General features: G+C 28.6%; 2 protein-coding genes and 1 pseudogene across 3 annotated transcripts in view; 2 read left to right on the top strand and 1 right to left on the bottom strand.

Moving 5' to 3' along the window:
- The window catches only part of LOC132951180 (uncharacterized), a 143,095-nt gene that overhangs the window by 69,754 nt on the left and 45,566 nt on the right, over nucleotides 1–27,775 (bottom strand). The gene's annotated exons all lie outside the window — the stretch shown is intronic.
- On the top strand, nucleotides 6–9,739 carry LOC132951123 (uncharacterized; annotated as a pseudogene).
- On the top strand, nucleotides 10,042–27,673 carry LOC132951124 (uncharacterized). The gene is made up of 12 exons (XM_061022840.1): nucleotides 10,042–10,324; nucleotides 10,881–11,031; nucleotides 11,117–11,218; nucleotides 15,493–15,763; nucleotides 17,335–17,545; nucleotides 18,754–18,908; nucleotides 19,593–19,713; nucleotides 19,909–20,112; nucleotides 20,280–20,414; nucleotides 24,147–24,273; nucleotides 24,436–24,544; nucleotides 26,586–27,673. Exons 2-12 carry the CDS (start codon nucleotides 11,001–11,003, stop codon nucleotides 26,677–26,679), a joined length of 1,560 nt encoding a protein of 519 aa, XP_060878823.1. The 5' UTR covers nucleotides 10,042–10,324; nucleotides 10,881–11,000; the 3' UTR covers nucleotides 26,680–27,673.

The following is a 27,775-nucleotide window of genomic DNA, read 5'->3' as shown; positions in this document are numbered from 1 at the left end:
ATCATTAATCATGCAATCGACAATCCAGGTTCAAAAAAACGCCAAAGTAAATTTCAACATTCATCCGTCAACTGGGTTATTAGACAAGTTCTCGGAAACGATGTTTCGAGTAGAATGCGGCGTCTCCGACGAGATAGTCAATGGACAACTTACGGGCAAGTATCATGTAACTGCCACGTAAGTATTACGTGTTTTTACATTGTTTTATACTAGTATCATAAATGCGCACACAACAAAAATTGTTACTAAAAACGAAATAATAAGTCAATCGATAACGTTGAAATGCATACAAATGAAAACGTGTAAAGAGCGTAGTATTGTACAGTTTATACACTGACTGCAAAATGTCGATAGTTAATTATATTATTATTTAGGCTATCGAAAATGTTATTAAATCGCAATTTTTAACCGTCAAAAGCGCCAAGTTAAACCAATATAATGTGTAATGAGTTTGCAAAAATTGTCTTTAGACAATACGTTTCTATATTTTCACAAACTAAATCAAGTTTATATTTAATTACATATTTTAACTACAATAGTAGATTTATCAACCAAACAAAATTAATATATTGTATACGCGTTACTCGATTATTTTTTTGATTCACTGAATCACAAATTCCTAAAAACATGTTAAGGTTTTCAAAATAATATAAAATATATACTTAAATATTGTTCTCAGTTGTGTTACGGTTAACAAAATAATTACTATCGCAGTTAATATAGTTACTATAGATAACATACATTTTTTAACCAAACAAAATGGTTGTTGTTATTATAATATAATGTTACATAGTTTTGGACAACACTGTGTTCAGACAAAATTTAAAAATAAATGTTAATTAAAAACAGGTTAATGAAATTAATTAATTTTTTTTTAGTGTGATAACTAATAAAATGAACAAGGTGCTCTTAATCAGTATTCAGTTAAATCGTTTAGTTGAAAAAACATTTTACCAATGAAAACCATTAAACGCTATTTACATTTACATTCTATTGATCAAACGCATAAATTTATTAAAATGGTTTTAAAAAAAATCCACATAATAAAAACAAAACGCGTATACGTATACCAGGCACGTATACAGGGTGAGATGGGGGTTGATTCACACCAGAAATGTTTTTCTGTTTACGTTTCTGACCTATATTATATAATTCAGTAAAATGATTTGGTGTTTTTATATGTCTTAAATGTCTTATACAATAGTATCAGTGACATCTTCGCCGGTTGAAGATAGTGAGTTACTATCGTGGTACAAATCTCATTTTTAATAAGAGAGAAGGCAAAAATATATAAATATTTAATACATAATATTATTATTAATTTAAATATTACTTCATATTTGAATATTGATTTATATAATTTTTAGTTAACTATAATTATTTGTGTTTTTTTAATTTTTGGACTTTTCAACTAATAAATAAATAATATTAATCCAGACAATTTTAAATAGTATGATAACACAGTGACACTGCTACAGTCGTACAGACCTTAACGTTTACATTCCACCACTAATGAGTCGAAGATAATATATTGTCTAAGAGAATGAATACAAAATAAGTATAAGATAATGGAAAGACCCAACAAATGTATAGTAAAAACAGACAGAAAAAATAATAAATTACTGTTAGCTTGCCTATCAGTTAGTAATACCAAACGACAACATTTCATCTAAAATAAATTGGTGTAATGTCACAATTATTCCAACAATAACTTCTATTACATCGGCCTATTTTGATAGCTCTTCTGATTACATAGTTTTTAGTTGATGGTTTTAGAAACATTGTTTTTTCTCCAACGAATTTTGAAAATAATATCTACTTCATCACTTATTAGGTTGTTAGGTTCACCGCGAACAGTCACTGAATAGTGATGATAAAAATAAATTTAAAAAATTATTTTTGATGCATGTAAATATAATAAATCAGAGTGCCTATACTCTATAGTATACTCAATAGCAATTGAGTGGATTGAATTAATGTTTCTAAAAATTGAAAAATAAAACTATTAAATAAAATAGGGACTTATTATGTTAATTGTGACGTGTGCGGTAAATGTCGACCAATAATAGATTTATAAGATTTATACTAGTACCTTCTATACAAAGATGTTTTAATAGGTATCATTATAAATAGATATGTCATTAATAAGATTCATAGCGTTCTTTATAATGAAAAAAACAGTATTATGGTGAATGTCATAGTCGTTTAACTTAAAACAAAAATAGTTTGAAATTAGAACGTTTAAATGAGAACTCTATATTGTATTTTTATGCTAATTTTGGGTTTGGTACATTAATTTTGATATGTACCATAAATAAAGGTAACTCGCAATTTACATTACACCCCAGTTGTATTAAAACTTATCATAAAAGTTTTATAAATCTCCCTAGAATTTGGTTATGAATGCTTATTTTTTCCAAACAAGCAATAAGAACAATATCAATAAAAATCGCGTAAATCATTATAAAAAATAATTGAAATAAATACCAATATTGGAATTTTATAGGCTGTAGAAATTTTACATCAGCTGTTATCAGGTCAGTTGAAGACTATATTATTTCATTTAAAATATTGATATTGGAACCAGATAAAATTACCGCTGATCTACTTTTAATGTATAATCTAATATTATTATAAATCTCCTACAATACAAATATATTTAGTTTTTAATATGTAAATGAAAATAGTTAGTCAAATGAAAAAATAAATCTTGATCAAATAATCCAATAATTTACAGAGTGCATTTTTAAAAACACAATATGATAAGAATATAATATTATGTATATTTTCTAAAATATAAATCATGCAATTATAAACAATATGTATTAATGCATTTACAAAGATTAATTTTTATCTCGGATGAATTAATTATAAAAATATTTATCTTTCATTTCTGATTTTTAATATATATTTTCGAATGGCAATAATAATTTATTTTTTATTATTATTTATTTGCTCAACACTTTTTTTAAAGTATTATACTAAAGTTTATTTGAAATATTAATATTATATTATAGTGAAAAGTATTGAATATTTTACTGAAAAATTTATTTTGAGTAGTTGCATAAAACTTCCAATCAGTTCCATAAACGTAATGAAAAACTTATACATTTAAGATTAACATTTGAAATATTAGGTACTCATTATAATAAATAATAACAATAATTTTTGTTAAATATAATAAGATAGTTAACTCTTTTCAAAAAAAAGGACTACCTAGGTAGTCCACACAAAATACAATTCGTTGACATTACTTAACATTAATATAATAAAAGCTATAAGATTATTATAATTGACTATGAATTGCGAGGTACCTACATCGGCTGTAGAATATTTACAATAAACTGTGATTTTGGATTCGATATTTTGGAAATCACTTTGGGTAATGTACAAAGAGTTCAATAAGTTGTATTTTACTATATTCTTATGGATTATAAATTAAACACAAATTGAATTTAATGAATGTTAATTTTCAAAATCTTCATTAATTTACGGGATAATAGCAAAAAACATCAAAGATACACTAACCTAACACCAGTTTTTATGAACTTAACCATTTCCCAATAACTCCTTGACTCAATCGCCTATAGGGAGTAGGGACTCTGTCTCGTTAATTGATTAGGTACAATAATTATTGATCGTCATGTACCTCACACAATATTCAAGATACCCTACTCAGTGACTAGTTCGATATATTCTAGTATATTTTTTTATAGTAAGTGCTAGTGTGTTACACATACCAAATACGGCAGTCCGAAATATTATAATAACAAAATATAACTAATTCGTAAATTGTAAATCGTATTAGTAACTATATTAAATTATATTTAACACATAATATATTACATATGCAATTACTATTAATACACAATGTTTAATAATGTTTTTAACGTAAAAAGTTTAAATAGTTAAAAGTAATTTAACTTAACACATTATTTAGTTTATAAGGGGTACACTGGTACACCGTATTAATAAGTTTATTTATGTACATGACATATTATACTCGTTTTATAACGAAATCCACTAGTGCAAATGTAGGTTAGTTACTCGAATTATAATTGACTAATTTCCATTCAATTAGTCTACTCTTGTTTATGTAAATTGAGTTAATATAATTAATTCAGTTATTATTGATTTGTATTTATAAACTGTTTAAAAATTTAATGTGGACAATTCAATAGTTCCCTTTGGGTTAATGAGTTGGAAAAATTTAAAGAGTATTATTTTATAGTTTATTAATAATTATAGTTCATGATCACCAATGATTATTGTTAAAATGTATTTATATAACATTATTCAACTTGATAAACTACGAACAGACAGTAAGAACAGATTAGTCCTGATTAGACAAATGTCATCAAATTAATAATTAAACTTCATAACTTTCTTCGAATAATATAAAATAACGGAATGAAAGCTTATATAGTACCACCAATAAATAATAAATAGTACATAAAACGTTAAAGCATCAGAACTTGTGTAACATTTATCTTTATTTCTTATAAGTTCGTTACACATTATATGGTTACATTTTATGAGTTCCGGTTTACAAAATTATTAGTTTAAAAATATTTTTGGATCAATATTTTGTTAACACTCTACATTATTCGTTTTCACAAAAATATGTTTTATATAAACTCACTAAACCAAAGTATAATTTGGTTTGAATATAAATTTATACCTACGTGTTTGGTTATTTATTTATTATTTTTTTTTATGAAAACAAAAAGCATGATGATTGATGATATCCCCAAAAAAAGTATCGACGATCCAAATATATTTTTCGAAGAACAAGAGGACAACCCAGAGGTAAAATATCCAAGTATAATTAATTAAAAATTAATTAATTATCTAAGATTAATAAGAGTTTATCCATCACATTGTATAATCTCCATCTAGATTAGTGATAAAAATATAAGAAATATAATATAATAATATATAGAGTATATAGTCTATATAATAACATCATAATACGGAAGAGTGAAGGAAAAAAAACATTATTTACTCTTATAATAATATTTGAAAACAGTTAATAATAAACTCACGTGGGTAAAACAAAAAAAAGTTTTAGATAAGAATGATAAAGTTGCATTAATTTATTATCGTTTACTACTTACCTGTAACCTAATCTATAGTAGGTACTTATTATAATTATTACAAAATAAAAAATATCTGTAGCACTTCAAACGAGATTCTTCTTTGATAATTTTTTTCCGAATTTTGGCTAAACAATGCCTAATCTTGGGCTGTGAGAATAAGAATAAAACTAATTCAATTTGACAATTTACTCTGAGCCGAATGAATAAGGACACAACGGTGAGAAATGGCAGTTAATGAATGTATATTATTATGTAGATCGTAGTGTAATTATACTATATTGTAGTATACACAGAATCGTACTAAAACGACAGTGTGCTAGTTTAATATTAGATAGGTTTCCTAGTCGTTTTATCATTTCACCGACGACTTGGACACGGTCATTTCAGTAACTTTGAACATAATATTACTCAATAAAATATAACACGGCAGTAAACCCGTACATAATACATATAATGTCTCCACGCTATACGGAACTACGTGTAGTTAAATTTATGGCGATTGTTCTCTCGTAGAACGAGGACAGTTTTATGAGATGACCGTCTGCATCAAACGCCATTAATAACAATAACTTCAACGTGTAAATAATTAGAGGATGTAATTTTATTTCAAATGTTTTGATTAAAAACGTAGGTATTACAAAATATTATAAATAGTAAGTAATAGCCAATAGGAATAAGAATTATACCTACGTCATGTAACAACATAGTATGCATAATAGATTCTAAGTCAATCTCATTTTTTAAATATGAATAGGTTAAGCCTATTTAAGCCGAACGAATGTTTAATATCTATCAAGTATTAAAATATAATCAATAAAAATAAAAAAATTAAAATTGTATTAAATATAAGTACGGAGGTAAAACTGACATTATTTTTGAAACAGAAATCAGAATAACTAAGATCATTAAATAATTTTTTTTTACTTTCCCATTTACTAGTTATTATCGTAAGTCAATTAATCATTTTAACATAAATAAATGAGTGCGTTCTTTTTCCTAACCTTATAAATAGGTACATATTCTGTTGAACACCAAACATCATAAAACATGAATCTATATCATCAATGAAAATCGTAGAACCTAAATATTACAACAGTTTTTGAATGTTCTTTGCTTAAATGATATTAAAATATTGAAAAATCCATATTTTCATTGAATACCATTAAATAATATAATAGCGATTGGATTATTATGCTTTACCCATACCGAACAAAAACTAAATTAAAACAATATCTCGTCTGATTAAACATTATACAAGCCGATTTTTGTTTCGATATTTCATATGTATGGTATTAGATTTCTGTTATTAGTTTTCTGGTTGTTGTTTGACCAGGATAAAAAAGTAAAGTAAGTTCCGGGTATTTGCAATCAGCTTTGAAATAATAAATGAGAAAAAGTTATCGATATACCTGTTTACAGTTGTAGTCTTTCAAAACTATAACGTTTCCAAACGGCCCTAACGTAATAATCTGTTTTACAGTCGCTGTCAATAGAAATGGCTGAAATCGAAGTGATAGCCGAGTACAATGGCAAAGAACGGATATCATTATGTACCGACCGCATAATAGTGGACCTGAATTGGCACCAGCTAAGGTAGGTAATACCTCTAAATAAAATAATATATACCTACGGACATAGCTTCAATGGCGCACATTAATAATTGTCGCTCACTAAATTTCTTCAAAATGTCTTATTTTCAACCCTCCCCCCCCCCCCCCCCCCCCGAAAACAATTCTGGATACGGCCTTGCGCATATATTATTATTATTGTTGTAGGACCGATCAGTGCGTAAAAGAAACGGTGACCTTTACCAACAACGGGTCATGTCCCGTGCGCGTCTCGTGGATGCCCAGCGCCGATAACGCCAGCGCGGCCGTGGGGGTGGCCCCCCGAGTCGTTCGAAGTCGTGGATCGGGCCAAGATCAGCGTGCAGGTCGAACCCCTGCGTCCGGGTCCCAGTTGCGGGAGACGTTGAGGTTCTCGGCCCAAAACCGGGACGGGTCCACCGGCGAGACGGTGCTATACGTGCGCGGCGCGGTCGAACAGGTGCCCAGAGTGAGCGGCCGGCCGGCGATGGCACCGCTGGGCCACGTCTGCGCCGGTACGCTGGAGTCGTACCACGTTGAATTCGAGGTGACCTCCGACGGGCCGTTTCTAGTGCAAAGGCGTCTGTACGCGTTCGACAGTGCAGGGTTGAGTCCTGCGCGGTGACGCCAAGTCGTTCGGACCGTACGGAAACGGAAGTACGACGCAGATGCAGCATATGGCGACGTTGAACTTTAAGACACCGGTCGACACCGAGGTAAGAGGAAAATGCTAAGGTGGCTCGGTCGGGGAATGGGTTAAACGCGTAGCTGGTAGGAAATTATACTACGCAATTGCAGAATTCTAATGCTATTAAGACATTAAACTTGTCGTCCACCGACGATGAGGATAAAAATAAAAGTAGTAGTGCGATATTCACGACCCCGACTACGTTTCGACCGTATTACCTACTTATTATTTCGTTAGAACGTTTTGAATCCAACACGAAAATATGTTATTATTGAAGGTGTAGACAATTTTACCGTGTAATTTTAGGACGAATTTGAGGTATCTTTCAACACATTTATGCTACAATATTTAGATACTACTGCCATCCAATATTTTTTTTCTAACGTTTTTAACTAGATACATTTATCACACATTATTATGATTACTATACGATTTTAAGATCTGAGAATGATTAACACAATTTTTTTGCTAAACATGTAGTATTCATTTACTATTTCACCATGAAATATTCTCATAATTTAGACAGTTAAATTACTCGAACTCTACTCGTATGAGTAGTAAATATAAGTAAGTATGCTATATAGTATATATATGCATGTTTTTATATAAAAATATAATAACCAGTATAATGCTTATAACTCGAATGGAATACATTTTGAAAAAAGTAATTTATTGGTAATTATTTATAGAAATTTAGTGACGTTAAATAACGCTGTTTCACTTTGTATAGTCAACAATAATCATATTTTTATTTAATTTCCTCAATACAGTTACTTTTTCATGTCGTGAAATATTCTTTAATAAATTAAAGAACTACTCGGTTAGAAGTAAATTCAAGTAATATTCAAAGAGGGAAATTGTACAAATAGAATAACTTATAATTTATCTACCGACATACATAATGTGTTTGCAATAAAATCCAAAACATAATATCAAAAAATAATCTATAATCTGTAATAATTATCAACCCGTCATCGAATAAATACCATACAGTATAATTTTATTGTTGTTGGTTATCAATTTAATACAGGGCAAATTAAATTGTATTAAAATAAAAAGCCTATCGTTTTTGTATAAGACTGAATTTGTAAACCTAAACAACAACAAAAAAAAAACTTAAAAATATTAAATTATATTTTGAAACTTGGTATGCATAAAGTGAAAATCACTTCCAGACTAATGTTTTAATTAAATGGTGTGGAATATCTCAAGTGTTCGTATCTAGTCAAGCGAATAAGTCATTATACGAGCCTGCTTAATTTAGTTTATAGGGACGAGGCGTTTCTTTATTAATTTATAATCACCTACTGCCTGGTGGTAAGGTCGTCCACAATAATATCTTGTCAACCTTCAGGCAACTGGAATCTCGTGTCAATTAGTCGAATGGTCGTTCGCCGGGTCAAAGACGGTCCATACCCAGTCCATGACTTACGCGACACTCCCAGATGTGCGTTTGAACGTTAACACTATTACCATTGCCGAGTCCCTTTACAGGGGCATACCTCACAGCCACAAAGGAATTCGGTTGCTCAATAATACACATTGTGATTTTGTCTACTCTTGGGGCAACCCAATGGGATCGGATGCGGATAAAATAGATTGCGTGTTTAAGCCCAGTAGTGGGACCGTTAATGGTGACGCGGACGTTGAATTTGAATTTATTGTGACGCCGAAAAAAAGCGTAAGGGCTGCTATACACTATGAAACTCTAACGAAGGACACGTTGATCCAAAGGCGTATTGATTTTGTTTAGGGCCATTTAAACAAATGCCATATACCATTCTTTGTACAGTGCAACGCACTTGCACCACAGCAGATAACTGTCGAATGTTGGATATATGAATTCAGTGCTACAGTGACGTATGTCGACGAATGGGACACGGAATGCAGCATTGTATGGCAAGACAAGTACGCATAATAACTTCTTGATATTTTTTTTATCGGTAATCCAATCAATAAATTTAAATATTGCATAAGAGTTTAACGAAACTACACTATTCGTTCTGATTTCCATGATATTGTTTTTTTTTTAATTTGGTATACATTTAATAGGTACCTAGGTATTGTTTTATAATCACATAATAAGATATATCTATAGGCATAGTGGCAGATGCATCAATAATCATTTAATTGTATGAATAAGTAGGTTTGATAATTTAGTTTAGTAAATATTCAAATTTCAATAGTAATTTATTTAATTTTTATCTATACCTTAAATTAACCTTGTTTGACGAAAGTTACTGCACGGTACCTATACTGTCAACGGAAACTTTGAATACAATAAGCATTAACTGAAATCCAACAAAGTTTTCGGAATTTGACTATAATGTACAAACTATGTAACAGTGAGTCCGTGATCATCATTGTTTCCCTTTTATTATGATTAAAATTTCCAATGATTCTTTGTTCAGACAATATACTTTTATTATTTTATTTGAGTATATGAGCCCACGTATTTCTACAACACAATAATTAATTCAGTTTTAATGTTGCAACCACATTAGTTATTACTTCTTACATCTTAACGTTCACATAATTTTATTTAATATATTTTTATCGTGTTTTACTATAATTAGCCATTAGGTATCTAATACCTAAGTTAGTTATCCAACTTAATATGACTTAATTTAAAATATAATTATTTGAAATAAAAGCAGTGGGTATTTTTTTAAATGTATGTACTAAAGACATTGGATATTATGATTTAATTAACACGTCTATAATATACGTCTTTAACTCAAAATCTAATAATAATTTTCAAAAGATTTTATTATTTTAACTTTCTAGCCATCATTGTTTAATTTATCATTTACGTTTGTTAGTAAAAAACAATGATCGTCGATACAGACCAATCGGAATTTGAATTATTAGAATCCCGAAAGCAATCAAACTTCGATAACCAAAAATTTAAATAATTTTGATACAGAAAATGCAGAAGAATATGAAATCGAGTAAAGTTATAATATTAAAAATATGTGTTATATATCAGAAGAGTCATAAAGTTTTAGTTATATAACACCAAAACATCACTGAACCAATATTATATTTCTATAAAACTTACAAATCCTTATAAGATTTTGTAGTCAATTTCAACAGTGAGTTCCTTAACAGCAATAAGTATTATGTACCCTATATTATTATTATGATACTTCATTATCCTTTCTCGGTTTTTAATATTACTTGTTAATTTTAAATGTTTCAACAATGTAATTAAGTACTTCATTAAGCTAATTTTTCAATTCACTTTAGTAGAAAAAAATGAAGGACCTTTATCGTGTGTGTATACTACGCACATTTAAATCAGAAAGTTTGTTTTGCGCTTACATAGTCAAATTGTATGGTATCTTTATTGTATTATAAAAAAATCTTCACATAATAATTATATAACCACGGTAAACAACTAAGCGAGTACGCATAAAAGTTTCTAGCTCGTTGAGCATAAAAGGTCTGATAAAAGCTAACAGGGAAACCATAAAATGACCGGATGCGATTGCCGTGTATATATAGGCCGGAAGACCAGGAACCGACCAAATGGCGTTTTGGAGAATGGCCGAGACGTGACACACACCGTTAAGCGCACCGTTGGTCCAACAAATTGAACAAGATCTGGACTACTACCACCCCGTAATGGCGTTTAAAGACATCGAATGCAATACAGGTACAGAAATTTATAATAATTATATTAAATACAGTTTGGAGACAATCTATATTTTCTGACTGTGTTTTTAAAATAATATGTTTAGCTGTAGAACAGAGCATAACTATTCGAAACCCTACGAAAATTCCTTGTCAAGTCAAAACGAAAGCTAGATATCACGGCTATTCCGTGCCGGGCAAAATAGACAGTAAGTACAAAGCCACGTGGGTATTCATTATAAACCAAACGTATGATCAAATATCTTATCGATTATTGTATCGGTTAAATCGCTATAAAACGTAATAATGGACATTAATGAGAACTACAACAGGCATTAATCAGTGTACGAAGATATCTATAGTTTTGGATTCTAGTCTTATCTAGCGTTTAGAGAAGGGTGCGCGAGGGAGACTATAATAATAACTCCGTACCAAATAAAATGTTATTAAACATGTAAGTGGGACAGACAAAAAATACTGACAAGTTTTTTTATCAGTGGCCAAAAACTGTGTGTCATTCAATATGATTGATGAGAAAGGGTAAATAACATTTTGCGTAAATCGCACCTATATTTTAGACTTACGTCTTAAACATGTATTATATTATAATCACTAAATTATCGGTTATTTAAAATTCCAAACACTTTGTTTTATATTAAATAAATAATATATATAATATATATATATATATATATTTATATTTTTTATTATTATTTTGCGTGTTATGAACGATCGGTATTTAATGTTGGAAAATGTTCGAGTGCCATATTTATGGACCAGGAATCCATATAATGATGTGTAGCTTTTAAGAGAAGTTATATTGTTCGGTAACTTATAAAACCGTAAAAAATTTTGGCAATAAATTATAATTTACCCCAGTTGTAAACTAAATGCATGTAGTTTATTTTGTCGTTATACAGAATATAATAATTTTAAACTTGACATTTGGGGTGGTGATTCGTTTAAGCATAATTATGAATATAGACGTGATTTTTCCATAGTATTTTAAAATACCATAGAATTTTGAAATTTGTTTGTTTGAAAATTGAATATATGGTTATCAATAACTATGTATACGTTGTTTTGTCAATAATTTGAAACTTCAAAAATAGATTTATTAGATTACATTTAATTTCATAAAATATGTACTTACATACATTTAAAATTCATGTCACAATGTAGTATATGTTATTGAATAATAGCTTATTATAATGGGTTTATTATGGCTGATTCATTATTCTCTTTCCATAATATCTTGAAAGTACAATAATAATATAATAAGTAGGTATAACTATCTTAATAATTCAAACTGGGTATGACATTAAGGATTAAGATACAGCCCGTGTAACCATCTTACATGTTCCAGAGCCCACAGAGCCTTACTAATCCAACAGATTACCTTAGGTACCTACAATAACAATTAATTAAATATAAGAACTAACGACCATATTTTTTCGGAAAATATTCTCAAATATGTTAGTTTTTTTAATTTACAATTGATAAAAATATTACAAATGGAAATTTTGAATTTAAAATAAAAGTTTGAGATTTAGATATTATATAAAATAAAATTGTAATATAATCATTATTAGTGGTGTCATAAATCGATAGTAAGTTAGACTAATGGTATATTTTTGTATTCTCTGCACAAGATAGACATTTAAATTTTAAAAATAAGTTAACTAAAATGCACTTTTTTCATTCTTGATCCCAAATGACAACTGTACTAATGAAGATTTAAAATAAAGATGTCAGAAGGTGAAGGGGTTTTAAAGTTAAGAACAAGATGGGTAAAATAATTTGTCGCAGGGGTTTTTGATCAGTAGGTACAGTGGTACACATTGTGTTTCTAACGAAGAAACATAATATTTTTTCCACGGGACAAGTTAAATTTATACTTTGTACTCTATATTTCGAACAGAATAACAAAAAAAAACCTAATGTTCATCAATTTACGCTAATCAAATTCTGTAATATTTCATACACTTACCAAGATTTAAGTATATTTGATATATGTATATAATGTTATTATTCGCAGTAATAATGTTTGGTAATTTTGGGAGAGAGTAATCACCCATGATCCATCATTAACGACTACACTGAATGATATAAATATAATAGTATAATATGATGTATAATCAATACTAAATATAATATTATGTTGAATATAGTTTCACACCTCAAACTAAACAATTTTTATTCCCGCTGTGTTTTATTTACAGAGACACATCATTTCTATGCCATTTTCTGTGAGGGATAAATAATTGCTGTAATTTACCATATCACATGTATTTAAAAATTACATAATGGACTTTAATCATTATTCAAACCACACCACGCAATGACTATGCCCGTCAAGGGTTTTTTTTTTATTGAAAAATTCTACAAATAAACATGGGTCAGAACACTTATATTGTTTATAAAGTATAATACCTGGCACGTTAATATAAATTCTTATTGGATACAATTGAGGAATTTGATTTTGATTTTATATATTTGAGACTTGTATTAAATTACACATTATAATATATTTTTATGGAAAAAATAATTGAAAATTGTACACTGGCTATTAAAACAATATGTCATATTGCTTCATCATAATATAAACTGAGCTATGGGTAAGAGAAGATACACTAATAGAAAAAAATATTATGATAAAAACTCTAAAATTAATTGCTAATGGCTATGAAATAAACAGAGTTCGTTGAATGGACGAAGTTTAGTATCGTTGGATCAAAAAAATTAAGTATCAACGATAAAAATTACACAAAAAAGTTAATTATTAGTATGGTTTACTATTAAATGTTTAAACAATGATAATATTAGTTGCAGCTAAACACACCGTTTAAAGAACTGATAATAAATTGTTAATTTTTTTGATTATCATAATATGTTTAATTTAAAAATATTTTTTTATCTGTTAATATAATAGGGATATTTATAGTAGTTTTGATTGTTATTTTTACTTAAACGTGACAATTATGTAAACGTATTTGTCCACTACCTACGTTTATCATCACAAAAAGAGATGTATAAATATTTAGTACTTATATGAAAATAAAATAGGCATTTCCTTCACCTAATGATAAATTATTTAAATGTATCGTTTATTACAATGCTTAGAAAATATAATTGTTTAGCTGCTCAGAAAAAAATATATACCTATGAGTTGATTCAATTATAGGTAGTGTTTAGTATTCATTAAATTGTGATACTTCTCATTGGGTTTAACATTGTGCAAATTAATTATTGCAGTGATGAACTTTAAAAATATAATTAAATAGGTATATTTAATAAATACAATATTATAATATAATATATTGTATTGTGATGGTTATGTTAGTTTAATAAAATTACTAAGCTCTAGTGTATCTGCTTTTAATATTTAAATAACAAAACTGTAATTTTTAAGATATAATTTTAATTAAGGGCCTGATTATAAGTAAACTTCTAAGAACTAAATCAATAAAGTTACGACTAGGTAACGAGTTTATCTGATTGACTTTATAAAACAAAACAATTAAAGTTGAATAACATTTCCATACCTACTATACGATTTATTAATATATCATCTTTAGTTAGGGATGTTATTATGAGTTTTGATTGTAAATTATAATATATTATTAATAATTGCTTATTTTATTAGTACATTATTACATGTCTACATAAATCTCGTATTTTAACTACCTATATATAAAATTATGTTAATTCATAATATTAATGGAGAAACAAATATTTATAGGTTAGATGAGCAAATAAAATATGAGTGTAACAAATCTTTGCAGTTATTAGTGTTTATGCATAATACTTTATGAATTTGTATTTTCTATTATTGTGTACTTAAACGTATATAGTAACAATGCATAAACAAGAAACAATATGAAAGTTAATTTCGACAACTGTTGTTACAACAAATTAATGTAATTCTCTATTGTGTATTGTTGTGAATAATAATAATATTTCAACTTCAAAGATTCCAATCATATTTACATGTATATAACTATTGTCTATTACTTAGGTTTGAATTTAAATTTGAAAGCTCTTATAACATTTGATAGAATCATAAAACTAAAAAAAAACTATTAATCTTTAAATCATGTTACTATCTATTATTTTGTTTATCCATCTAATTTATATTATTTAATTATTATTCGCTGTACAGTTAGTTTTAAAATTAACAAACAAAATTAAAATATGTCTATTGACATTTTGCTTTTTTGAATTACATAATTTTCTTTAATTTAACTATGTCCACAAAGTTATGTCATTTAGTTATATAAATGTAATTTTACTCTTAGTCTCATCATTATAATTAACACAGATGGTCTCTCTTAATTTCGTGAATACAATTTAGCGAGCTATTTATTTAGACTTTGTCGTGTAGATCTATACCTACAATCTACATATAGCGTATGTAATTATATACGTTTTACTGGGTAGTAAAATAAGCAATTTCAAAATTATAATCTTATTTACTTTGTAGACGCCTATGGAGATGGCACGGAAATTGCATCGATAAAACGTTGTTCGATATGGATAGAAAGAGATGACGAGATTTTGTACGGGCAGGATGAATTCAAAGTGTCCGTATGGGTGTTAGCCACGACTTGGGGTCGGTATGAGGACGTGGTGACTATTGAATTACACGTAGGACTCGATATTCTACCGGCCATCCACATACCACTCATCATCAAAGCTATTACGTTCCCTATAGAATACCCTTTAGCTAAAGACGTTCACAAACCAACCATCAAGTAAGTCACTATACATCGTAATTCAATTTGTAGTCAACTGGGACAACAAACATAGGCCATCGACTACTTATGTGAAATATCTCATAAAAATAAGTAAATCATTAGTCTGTCATATTTCTTTTTTCAAAACTGTGTAGGTTGGTACAGCATCTAAATCACAAATACCGTTATTTTTATTTTTTTTTTAGAAAACACTTTTTTCTACTTACCGTACTATCATTTTTTTTTTTATTAATTTACCTGCGGCAACTTAGGACATTGGGTGGTTTTTAACTGTGTGGGTGTTGTAGGTTTAAATACGTTTACACAGTTTGGCAGATTTTTTAGTGGGTACCCGTAGGTATCTGCCATGCCCAGGTGGGGGATGGCGGCACTTCTTTCAGGACACCATGACTTGCCCGAAGAAAAATGCCGCCCACGGCCGAGGTTTTGAACCGGCATCAGTGCGCGTCACAACCGACGCCTTAATCCGCTCGGCAACTCCATCCCCCGTATATTATAAATTGTTCGACACTAAAAAGTATATCAACCTTATTCAGTTATCCCATGTGAAAACTGTTAAATAATAACCTATTCTTCATCCGATTCATTTTTAACAGTACCTAGGTATAATATGTTGTTAGTTATTGCAACTCTAATGTATATAAACACCATAACTAATGCACATAAAATTGTTAAAATTTACCCAAGACAGTATTGAGTTCAATTAGGGAAACAATTTCGAGATTATCGCAGTATACTCTGGTATTTATAGAACATTTTTCTAGCTTCGAAAAGCCTTTTTTTATTGAAAAGGTGAATATTATATCATTTAGGAGAGTACTTGACTTTTTGAATTCTAAATGTATAGTGTAGTTGAAACGATGATAAAATTTAATATGAATAACAGTTTGATTTTATACAAATTATGTAATGTACAGTTGTTATAAACTTCAATTGTTTGAAGTGCGTTAAATCGACTAACTGATAAATTTCATCAAAATTGTTAAAATATTAAATTGAATAAGTCCTCTTAATTAGGGTTACCTACCTATATTAAATTTAATTTTAAACAATTTAAAGTAGATACAATAGTCATTTCTAGTCTACTGAATTTTCTTACTAAGTAACCAGTAAAAGAAACAATCAAAATACATGTTAGGTAAAGATGGTTGGCCATAAATTTCAAAGTATTTCTACGATTTATTAAAATTTTTTGAATTTCTCTGAAAACTAACACAAAATATAAATAATGACCATTCTAAAGTACCATCTGTGTTCAATACGAACCTATAAAGGGATTATATAAAGGGTTACACAAAGTGTTACACACTCCTACTAAATAAAAAAAAAAAAAATTTTTATTGATATGTATTTTTATTTTACCTATGTATTGACAAAAATACACAAAATCAAAGAAAAAAATGTAAAATTATTATGCTTATTGAGGAAAGTGTGATAAAAAAATGTTTTTTTATATACACGAGTATAATATTGTATAGAAACTTAATGTATTTTATGACAAATATTTCAAGCCACTGTACATGTATTAAGTTGGTAACACATCTGACTTAAGTGAATTGTTTGTTAAGCTTCAGCCTCTACTCGATGGAGTCAGAAAACCGATTACAAATATTGAATAATAGTGAAATTCCGATCAAAATATCTTGGCGCATATATAACGAAAGTAAAGAAAATAAACCGTTTGGAGTATTAATTGACACATTAACTCCCGACTATCCAGACCATTGGTCTTTGAGAATTACCAGTTACGACGGGTTAGAAAATCCTCGATATTTTATAGTAAGTTAATTGACCCCACTTCATCATTCTATAGAATTTAGTACCTAATAAGTTATAAGATATTATGACTTTCTAAATATTATTGACATCACCGACGTGATAGTTTATAAATTTTAATGCGTATATTGAGTTGTTTTCATCAGACAAGATCTATTTGACTGTGTGCTGATTAAATAAATTATAATCGGAATAATGAGCAATTTAAAATGTATCTAATAAAATATGTTTTTTCCTATTGTTAACCTATACGTGTAGTTTACTTTAAAAACCATTCGACTCGAGTTGGAAAACCAATACTGTATTCATATCAGTCATATACTCGATAAATATTTCTAATATTTAATGACGAAACACAACTATATTCGTTCATTTCACCTGTATATTTGTTGAAAATTTAATGTATCTAAAAATAAGAATTTGTTTATCAGTATTATAATAAATTATATTGCTCATAAGTCATAAACAATGTTTATGATACAACTACCCTATTTAAAATAATACTATAGGCGTTTAGCCAAAAAGTACCTAATTAAAATCACGTAAAATGTAATCCATGTTTTAAAAATACAAAAATATTAAATAGAAGAGAACTCAATATACCTACAATATATTATCATTGTATCCAAATAAATAAATACAATTGAGACATTGAGATGATAATTTAACTAGATTTTTAGAGAAAACTGTCCACCAGAATTTAATAGATGAAATTATACGGAACATCCGTTACACGTGATATAAACGTAATATAAAAATACCCAACGTCAAACCTCTTACGCTATAATCATTAAATCCTAATGGCACACATGATTAATCTATTTTCAGAAAATTAAGAACGCTTCACAATACCACAGTTTCCGGCTGAATACGTTAACCTACATTATTTTTTCTTTAAAAGAGCAACGCTTGCCATTATGCAAAATCGCGTGTGTGACGCGAGTGTGTGTGTGTGTATAATAAATAGTAACAATTATTTATAGTATTATAACCAATATTAATATTCCATAATATTTTATGAACAAACTTCAATGCATTTTTCCCAAGCTGTTAAGGATCACACACCAGGATATAAAATATAAAGAATCAACATTGCTTAATGCTGTGATGATGAATATTATATTATATACATAAATTAATTATAACTACTATTTGTATATTTTGATTGAACAATTAACTTTCATTTTCAAAAATGAACTGTTTGTTTTCAGGTCAAGCCTATTATTTTGAAATTAGAACCAAAAACACTAGGATATGTAACGTTTTCTTTAGATCGGACGAAAGAACTAACCATAAACCGAAATGAAAAAAATAATATAGTAAATGGAAAAGCGGTTGGAATAGTGACTGCTCTTGAACCATCTGGGTACATTTAGGATTTTACTTCAATTATAATTTATATTTGACTGTGTAAATTGTTAACACAAAAGTTTAATAAAATTAACGAAGTTTATTATGAACCACAGATTTTATCTAGAAAACAAAACAAATTATTTTGTTGATAGTAATAATTATGATGTCATGCACATTGCACATCACTATAAATAATCTAATTTACCAGAGCGCATACTTAAAAATGTATCACATCAACCTATTTCCATCACTTAGAACTTTTGGGTGTGAAAGTGTAAAAAATTAATTTTTTAATTATAGAAATATCAACATCCAAAATTACAAATATGGTTACCTACAAATAACAATAATATTGTATTATTATAAACGTTCAACATGTATATTATATTTCACTATAAGTTCTATGACGTTCCTCGAGTACAGCTAAATAGAAAGATAAAACATTACAATTTAGCTACCTACCAGTTCATACTTATATTTACTATTATATTCATCTTAAATAATAATAACATTATATTATGCTTATGAGTTTCAAATACTGAAATGTATCAGTCAAATATGATATAATGATATATTTATAAACATTTTCAAATATTTAGATAAGTTGATTGAAATAGGTCCTAACTAAAAAACCTAATAATGGTATTATCTAAGTCATATTTATAGTAGTAAAATAATGTTTCTGTAATTATTTCAGAAAATATTGCATAAGAAGAGACGGATTTAAAATGAAATCCACAGTTGTTAAACTTTACTCGGAAACAAGACATTCGATACAACCAAACTTAGTCATACGAGAGTCGGATAATATTTTCCAAGTAATAAAATATGTTACGTGTCATTAAAAAATAACATAAGAATGATTTTAATGGGATAGAAGGAAACAATCTTGGAGGCATTTGTTATATTGTTTTTTATTGCACGAACGCGTCATTTATTATTTTGCTATTGTTCCTTCCAAGAAAATACATCTTGGTCGATACGTCTGTGGATATAATTATGATAATTTTTAGGTCTCAGCATCGGAAATGTATAACTCTCGATCAGAGAATTATACGGTAACTCGGTTGTTTACCATGTGTAATGATTTACGATATCCTGAAAACATTTCGTTCGAAATCGGTAGTCCGTTCTTCATAAAGAGTTTGAGATCACTAAGATGTGGTATTCGTGCCGGAAAAGATCATATTCATTTGTTTCATAAGGATTTGGTCGAAGTATACAATTTTATTACATAATATTATTATGTTTTATGTTGTTATTATTTATAATATATAATTATTGAATATTATAATATTTTACTACACATATTTGAATAATAATAATATCACTATTATTAGTGTTCCTTCGCATAACATGTTCACTGTTTATGATATGCCTTTAGATCGAACTGCAAGCTATTATAAATATAAAACAAGTTCATCCGCCAAAAATGCCTGCTGAATTAATATCACCCAGAAAATTCGAGAAAACAGGATACTTAAACGCTGTTTATGAAAACAGTTATTTTAAACCTAAGGTATCTAAATTTAAAAAAAAACTAAATCTTAAGTACCAAAAAATAATTTTTGTATTTATTTTAAGTCTTAACATTTATTTCATAGTTAAATTAAAGAAATCAACAAAATAAATGCATTAGTCTGTGCATTAAGTCTGTATAAAAACATTTAAGTTAAATATTATAAGGAGTAACATGATTCATAATTGTATTTTAAATGTTTAATATTTAACTTATTTATAAAATATTTAAAATATTTAGTGCAAAATGTAATAAATATTATATATGATTTATATATGGTTACTAGGGACTCTAAAAAAAATGCCACTCGTTAAATTTAACCCATATCAAGTATTCTTTATGTATTTTGATCTCTGGGGTATACAAATTATTACAAAATATCAGTAGGTTTAGCAGTATACAATTTATGTATTCGATTCTATTGAAGGTTTAAACTTTAGACTTTTTATAGAAACATTTACGTTCAATCCTGGACTATATTATATTTATAATAAAATGATATTATTATAATATTTGGTCCAAAATTCAATTTAAAGCTACTATGACTTTTTCCCAAAACAATCGGTTGTTTTCCAGATTGTCATCCTTTATATCTGCATAAAAAGCATCTGGTCATGGTTGAATTGACCTATGTGGTTTCAAAAAATAATCGTTTACCATAATATGGTATTATATTAATATACATGAGCACATTTAATTTATACGAACGTGTAATAAATTATTATTCCTTAGCAACTATTTTTGAAGGTGTATTATTTATTTTATACTATATAGCATGAAATTACTAAAGACGCCTTATTAAAATTTATGAATTAATTAATAAAAATAATAAAACAAGATCGTTTATAGTTTATAGAATATTACCTATTTTGTTTAATAATTTTAAACTTTTTTTTATTTAAGAAAATTTACAACCTAAATACAAATTTATATAATAAGTAAATATGATGAGATGAATGTTACAAGACATGGAAATCTTGAGGGAAGGGAGTGTCCAGTGACACTACTTCCAATTTAAACTTAGTGGGGAGGTAACTTTATAATAATAGCACTAGGCATTATTTAATAAATCACGCGGCCATTTGCGTTTGAGGCGACGAGGGGGGTTATCAGGTATTGTGCAAGAAGAAAGTTTAGATATGAGTGGGTTTTGATGGTTAAAAGTATTTTTATGAAATTTGTTATAATGATAAGAGGCAAGAGTGGATATTGATGGTATGTTAAGATCATGATGTAGGGTGCGGTTGCTAACGTACCAGGGAGCATTAGAGAGGACACGCAGAGATATTGATTGGAACGCTTGGAATTTGATTAGGTTTGAATTTTTAGTGGTACCCCACAGTTGAATTCCGTAAGTCATTGCTGGACGTAATATTTGTTTATATATTAGTGTTTTGTTATTTAAAGAGATTTTGGATCGAAGAAGTGGTCTTAATTTGTGAAACCTGAGGTTAAGGGAAGTTCTTTTAGCTTTGATGTGATTAGCCCAAGTTAGTCTTTTGTCGAGAAGGAGTCCTAGGTATTTAACGGAATCGACAATGGGAATTATTTGGTTATTTATGTAAACTGGAGGAATTGTTGTAGAGTAAAAGTGATGTGAGAGGATTTATTTTCATTAACTTTAATTTTCCATAAGCTGAACCAATCTTGTAGTTGGGTTAGGTGGTCTTGGAGGTTGTTTGTAATGGTGGCTATTTCGGAGTTGGTTGATATTATGACTGTGTCATCGGCGAAGGTAGCTAGAGTAGTGTTGATAGATTGTGGTAGATCTGCTGTATATATATTATAGAGAGTCGGGGAAAGAATACTGCCTTGAGGGACGCCTGCTTTAATAGGATGTGGGTCAGAAGTTTCGTTTTCACATCTTACTGAAAAAGTACGGTTTGATAGGAAGGATTTGAGTAAGAGGAATAACGGAGTGGGTAAAAATAATAATTTGAACAGTAGTCCTTCATGCCAGACCCGATCAAACGCCTGAGCAACATCAAGAAAGACCCCAGAACAAAATTTTTTTGTTCAAGAGATGAGGCAATAGTGACGACTAGTCTGTGTAGTTGGTGGAGAGAGGAGTGCTTACTCCTAAAGCCGAATTGAGCGTTTGGAATACTTTGTTTCTCGTTAAGTATCGAATAAATTCTTTTTAATATGATTTTTTCTAAAATGTTTGAGAAGGTAGGAAGTAAGCTAATAGGCCTATATGAGGAGGGTTGGTCAGTAGGTTTTCCTGGCTTGTAGATTAGAATGATAACTGAGTGTTTCCAGGTGAGAGGGATATAGGATAGACGAAGAATGCTATTGTAAATATAAGTGAGAAGTAAGATTGCTTTCTTAGGCAGGTATTTAACAATAGTACTGGTTAGGTTAGGTCGTGGCCTGGGGATTTATTATTTTTTAAGTTTTTAATGATATTTAGGACTTCAGAAGGGGAGGTATGTTTTGTAGGGAGACACATTGGGAGAGTGTTTAGAAGTGATGCTTCAATACTAGAGTAGTGGCTTCTAGTGAGAAAGTTTGGATGTGGTGAGAATCTATTTTCAAGATCTGATGCGAATAAGTTTGCTTTGTCAAGATTTGACGAAGCTAGGGAGTTGTCGGGGTACCGTAGGGGAGGTATTTTACTTTTTTCCTTTAGGATATTTTTAGTGGCTTTCCAAAGAGAGTTGTCTGTATTAGAGAGAGATTCCAAGTAGTTGTGAAATTTGTCAGAATTGTATTTTCGAAGAATATTTTTTAAGGAGTTATTGAGAGTGTTGAAATGCTTTTTATCACTCGGCAAGTGTGTTCTTTGCCATATACGGCGGGCTCGACGCTTTTCTGTAATGAGTTGTATTATGTGTGAGGGTAAAACATTGGTTGTGTGAGTGGTGGAAGAGTTGTTTTTAGAAGCATCAAGTTAGGTTAGGTTGTAACCTAACCTAACCTAACCTTGTGAAAGAGTGTACTGCAGTATCTAAGTCAGGTGGGTTCTTTAAGGAGATGTTGAGAGTGATGTCATTTTCTATAGTTTGACTAAATTTTTTCCAGTTTGTTTTGCCCGGAGTGATAGTTGGGTAGTTTTTTGTAGCAGTTGAAGTATCGTTTAGAGTGAGTAATATTGGTGTATGGTCAGAAGAGAGGTCTGGGGAATTGGTAATAGTGTACTTTATGTGGCTATGGAGCGTAGTGATATAAAAGTCTAGAACGTCGGGACGTCTATTGGCATGTGAGGGCCAATATGTAGGGTAAGAAGGAGATATTATTTTAAGATTGTGATCGAGGATTAATCTGTTGAAAGTTCGACCTCTAGTATTAGGTTGACTAAAACCCCACTGGGGATGTTTGGCGTTGAAGTCGGCGTTGAAGTCCCCACCTACCAGGAAGTGAGTACCGAGGGAATTAAAGAATATTTCTACTTAAAAACATTAACTGAACATATTTTAGCACTCAAGGATCATATTATTATCAATATGATTAAAAGCTGATTTATATTTTATATACTATACTATTTATTATATTTTTCTCATAATTCACTAATTTTTTGATGATAACAAAAATCTATCTTTAACAACTATACACATTTCTTCTAGGAATTATTAATCATTGAACGTCCCTTGTGTATTAAAAATAACTATAGATAGATACTATGTATGTATTATATTATTAACGTAAATATCGCTATCCATCCATCAAATTAGCTATTATTATTATTATTATTATTATTCATGGTACATGATATTATGGTATTTTATTTAGACGGTTGCTACGTTCAAAATGCACATATACTTCCCCGTACTAAAGCTGTCGACGAGCTACATAAATTTTGGTCAAGTGGTCGTAGCAGAGACTAAAACCATAAACGTGATGTTATCTTCTTATCCAGGTACATGCATATACATTCACACCACAGACTCACAAGTGAAATAATAAACGTATAGATTAACTTTTGCCGACCCGATTTCCACCTTGTTGGGCATCAAATCGTCTATGAGCTCATCGCTCGACGGTATTCATCGCGTATACGATTTTTTGATTTTGTCTATAGGTCCTGAACGGTTTTTTGCGCGATCCGCAGACGAAGTGTTCACAGTATCACCACCAGATGGTGTTGCATCGACCAGGCCAACCCCAATCGCAATCACGTTTAAACCCAAGTGAGTCCTTTTAACTGAATTCCAAATTTAAAAAAAAAAATAGTTAAATCATATTGATTTAAAATATTTAAGAACATACAATTTAAAAATGAATGCGTATGCTCAAATAATATATTTCAACTAAAAACAGTAAATAAAAATGGTATTGTTTGCACAATTTTTTTAGTGTTTTCAAACCAAAATATCTTAAATATTTTAATTATAAATAAAAATTCAAGAAATAAGCATTTTGTAATTTAATACTTTTATTATTTTATTATATTTGATCATCGTCTTAAGCAAATAACTTTCAGACATCTCGAAATATTTTTGTACTCAAAGTGACTAATATCCATCATCATTCACATGTTTAAAGGAAAATTTAATGACTTGTAAAAAGATTTAATGCTGATTGAATTTATCGAGGGACTCGTGAACAAAGTTTTTATGATTTTCTAAAAAACGTAATTTGTTTTTGACATTTTAGCGTTAAAAAAGTTGCGGAAAAAACTTAAAAGCTTTTTCCAGATCACTCTTTTTCATAAGATTAAAAAGAAAAAGCTATTAGTCAGTATACAAATTTACAGTTACAAACTGGTGTTAATATCTACAAAAATACAATGTAGAATGTCTACTTTAAAGTTTTAATGAATAGTAATTACAAATTCAAACTACCACATATTATGCATTAGTTGAACCGTAAAATGTTTAAATTCATTACATTCACGACTGTCGGACACATATAGAATTAAATAATTTTTAGTGCAACAGATATTTTTATTTAAACTATATCATAATATTATATTTATCTTAATTTGAATCCTTATCAAGTTTAATTCTGAACAATAAAATTTAAGAGAGTTGGAGCGGACCACTTTTAATGAGCTAAACATAGGCTATACTATTATTTGTTTACATGTACGTGCGTGTGAAATATAAATGATCATTAGAGTGTGTGCAATACAGAAGTCCTACATACCATTACTACAACTCTCGCACGCTTTTGCTAAAGTTACCATGGTGGGTGAATTATTATTTGTTGTAGCACGAAAATGATCAAATGTGGAAAAGAATCCGGTTGTTGGTATAAAATCCCAAAAACATAACCTTGTTTCCGTCCAACTTCAATAGAATAATGTTTTCCCCGCGACTGCTTCAAATAAAACTTAATATTATTCTCAGCACGCTCTCACTCTATTATGATGACATTTTGAATAACCTACTATTGTTTTAATCATTGCAAATGGATATATTTTACATCAAAGTATTGTTCAGAAATAAATAATTCAATTCATTATAATACTTCATGATTCTATCATGATTTGAAACTAGAAATTAATCGCAGATAAATTTCCTAAAAATATTATGCCATATAGATTTTTGCGAGAATGGCAAAACATTTCCCACTATCAATTTCAATGATGTTAGCATGTGAAGCTCTAAGGCTAGACTAAAAGAGTGATCAAAACATTTTAATATTTATGATATTCCAATTCTTTTGAATTGTAAAGTTGAAAGAACCTAGGCATAAAATTGAACAGCGATACAAATATTGACGTACCTATCTTTCTTCCGGAATCAGTTAAAAATTTAAAATATTTATGAAATATCAAACTGTGTTAAGCATTCCTGTTAATTGGTTTTCATACTTAAATATATTTTACTTCAAAACTCTTTGGACATAGAGAATTGATTTATAAAAAAAAAAAGTTTATAAAAGACTGACCATATTTCATGTGCATTTGATTTGCTACAATTGTAATGATGTCTACATCATTGTGCCAAATGAAAAAAAAATATTAACAGGGTTTTCTTTAGAGTTGAACAATATATTTTCATACAACGTGTTGTTAAATCAGTATAAGATATAAAGTATAAATATACGTATATATCATGTTAAACACTTATAAAAAAAAATTTCACTGTTTGTAAACAATAGTTTTATAGTCGGATAAGATATTATGTATTATATTAATTACTCTAACAACTCCTGTTCTAACCATTGTAAAATATATTAAGTATATCTTATTTTTACTAAAATAATTAATGTTTTATGTTCAAGAGCTGATGAACTGTACTTTAAAAAGATTGACATTTTGACAACAATACCCAAGGATGTCATTTTTGTCGAAGTATCTGGATTGGGGATCAAATAATTTCAGTGTAATACTAGCTTGTGCAGTATAATAAAATATTTTATTCTTACTATTTACACTTTTGTATTTGACCTAAAAACTTTTAAATGGATATATCTCTGAAGTTTAACAAACATAAAATATAGGGTAATGCAGTTTACTAAAGTTTTTTTTTTCAAATTGTAAGTGCTCGTAGAAAAAAACATAATCAAATCATACGTCACACGAATCTTTTAAAATTCGTTTAATATTTTCTTAATAAAATGTTCTTAAATAAATAAAAAAATTAATTTACCATAATTATCAACGTATTTTGTTTCTAGATAATTTTATCTTGGTTTTTTCGAAAACTAAAAAACTCATTAAAAATGCTTTTAATTAAAATTATTCCTATTGTATATTTGTATTACTTTATATCTTTCAAATCATACATTAAATGCCTCTTATACAATGCATAATATATAATATTATGATTTGTTATTATTATTAAGATAAATATTTTTATGGACCAACCAACTCGGTGTTACACTCAGAATCTAAATCTTGCACTTTACAAACAATTATTTTAACCTATTTTATTTAGAAATGTATACAATTAAAATTCTCTAAATACACATATTATACAATAAGGGTTATTCATTTCAAAAGTTTTTTTTTTTTTTACTATGACTTAATGAAGCCTTAATCCAGTGGTGTTATTTTGGCTTGTATTTAAGAATATAGAAGATATTATGTAGCATTTTGGATTACATTTTGTATTGTTTATACATACGATGATGATGTTACATACCATATATTTTGGTTATAATTTTATTAAAATATTATGCAAATGATAATAAAGTCGTCACCTGATGAGTTGTAACTTGTTTGTAATCACGTAATCATATTATTGGCAACTAAAATTAAATTGTACTAAATTGATAGTATTCAAACAATTGAACTAAATCCCAAATTGTAGTGTCTATAGTTAGACTACTTAATCAATTACTTTAATTAATATAATATTAAACATTCAAACGTGTACTAAAATGTTGTATCTGATAATTTAATGAGTATACGGTATAGGTAACTTATATATATATTGACATGATTAATTTATCGTTGGCATCCAATTAAA

Source organism: Metopolophium dirhodum, chromosome 8 (genome assembly GCF_019925205.1).
Source record: "Metopolophium dirhodum isolate CAU chromosome 8, ASM1992520v1, whole genome shotgun sequence".
In the NCBI taxonomy this organism is placed as follows: domain Eukaryota; kingdom Metazoa; phylum Arthropoda; class Insecta; order Hemiptera; family Aphididae; genus Metopolophium; species Metopolophium dirhodum.
Note: the sequence above shows the minus strand (reverse complement) of the source record. Positions and strands in the feature narration are given on the sequence as shown.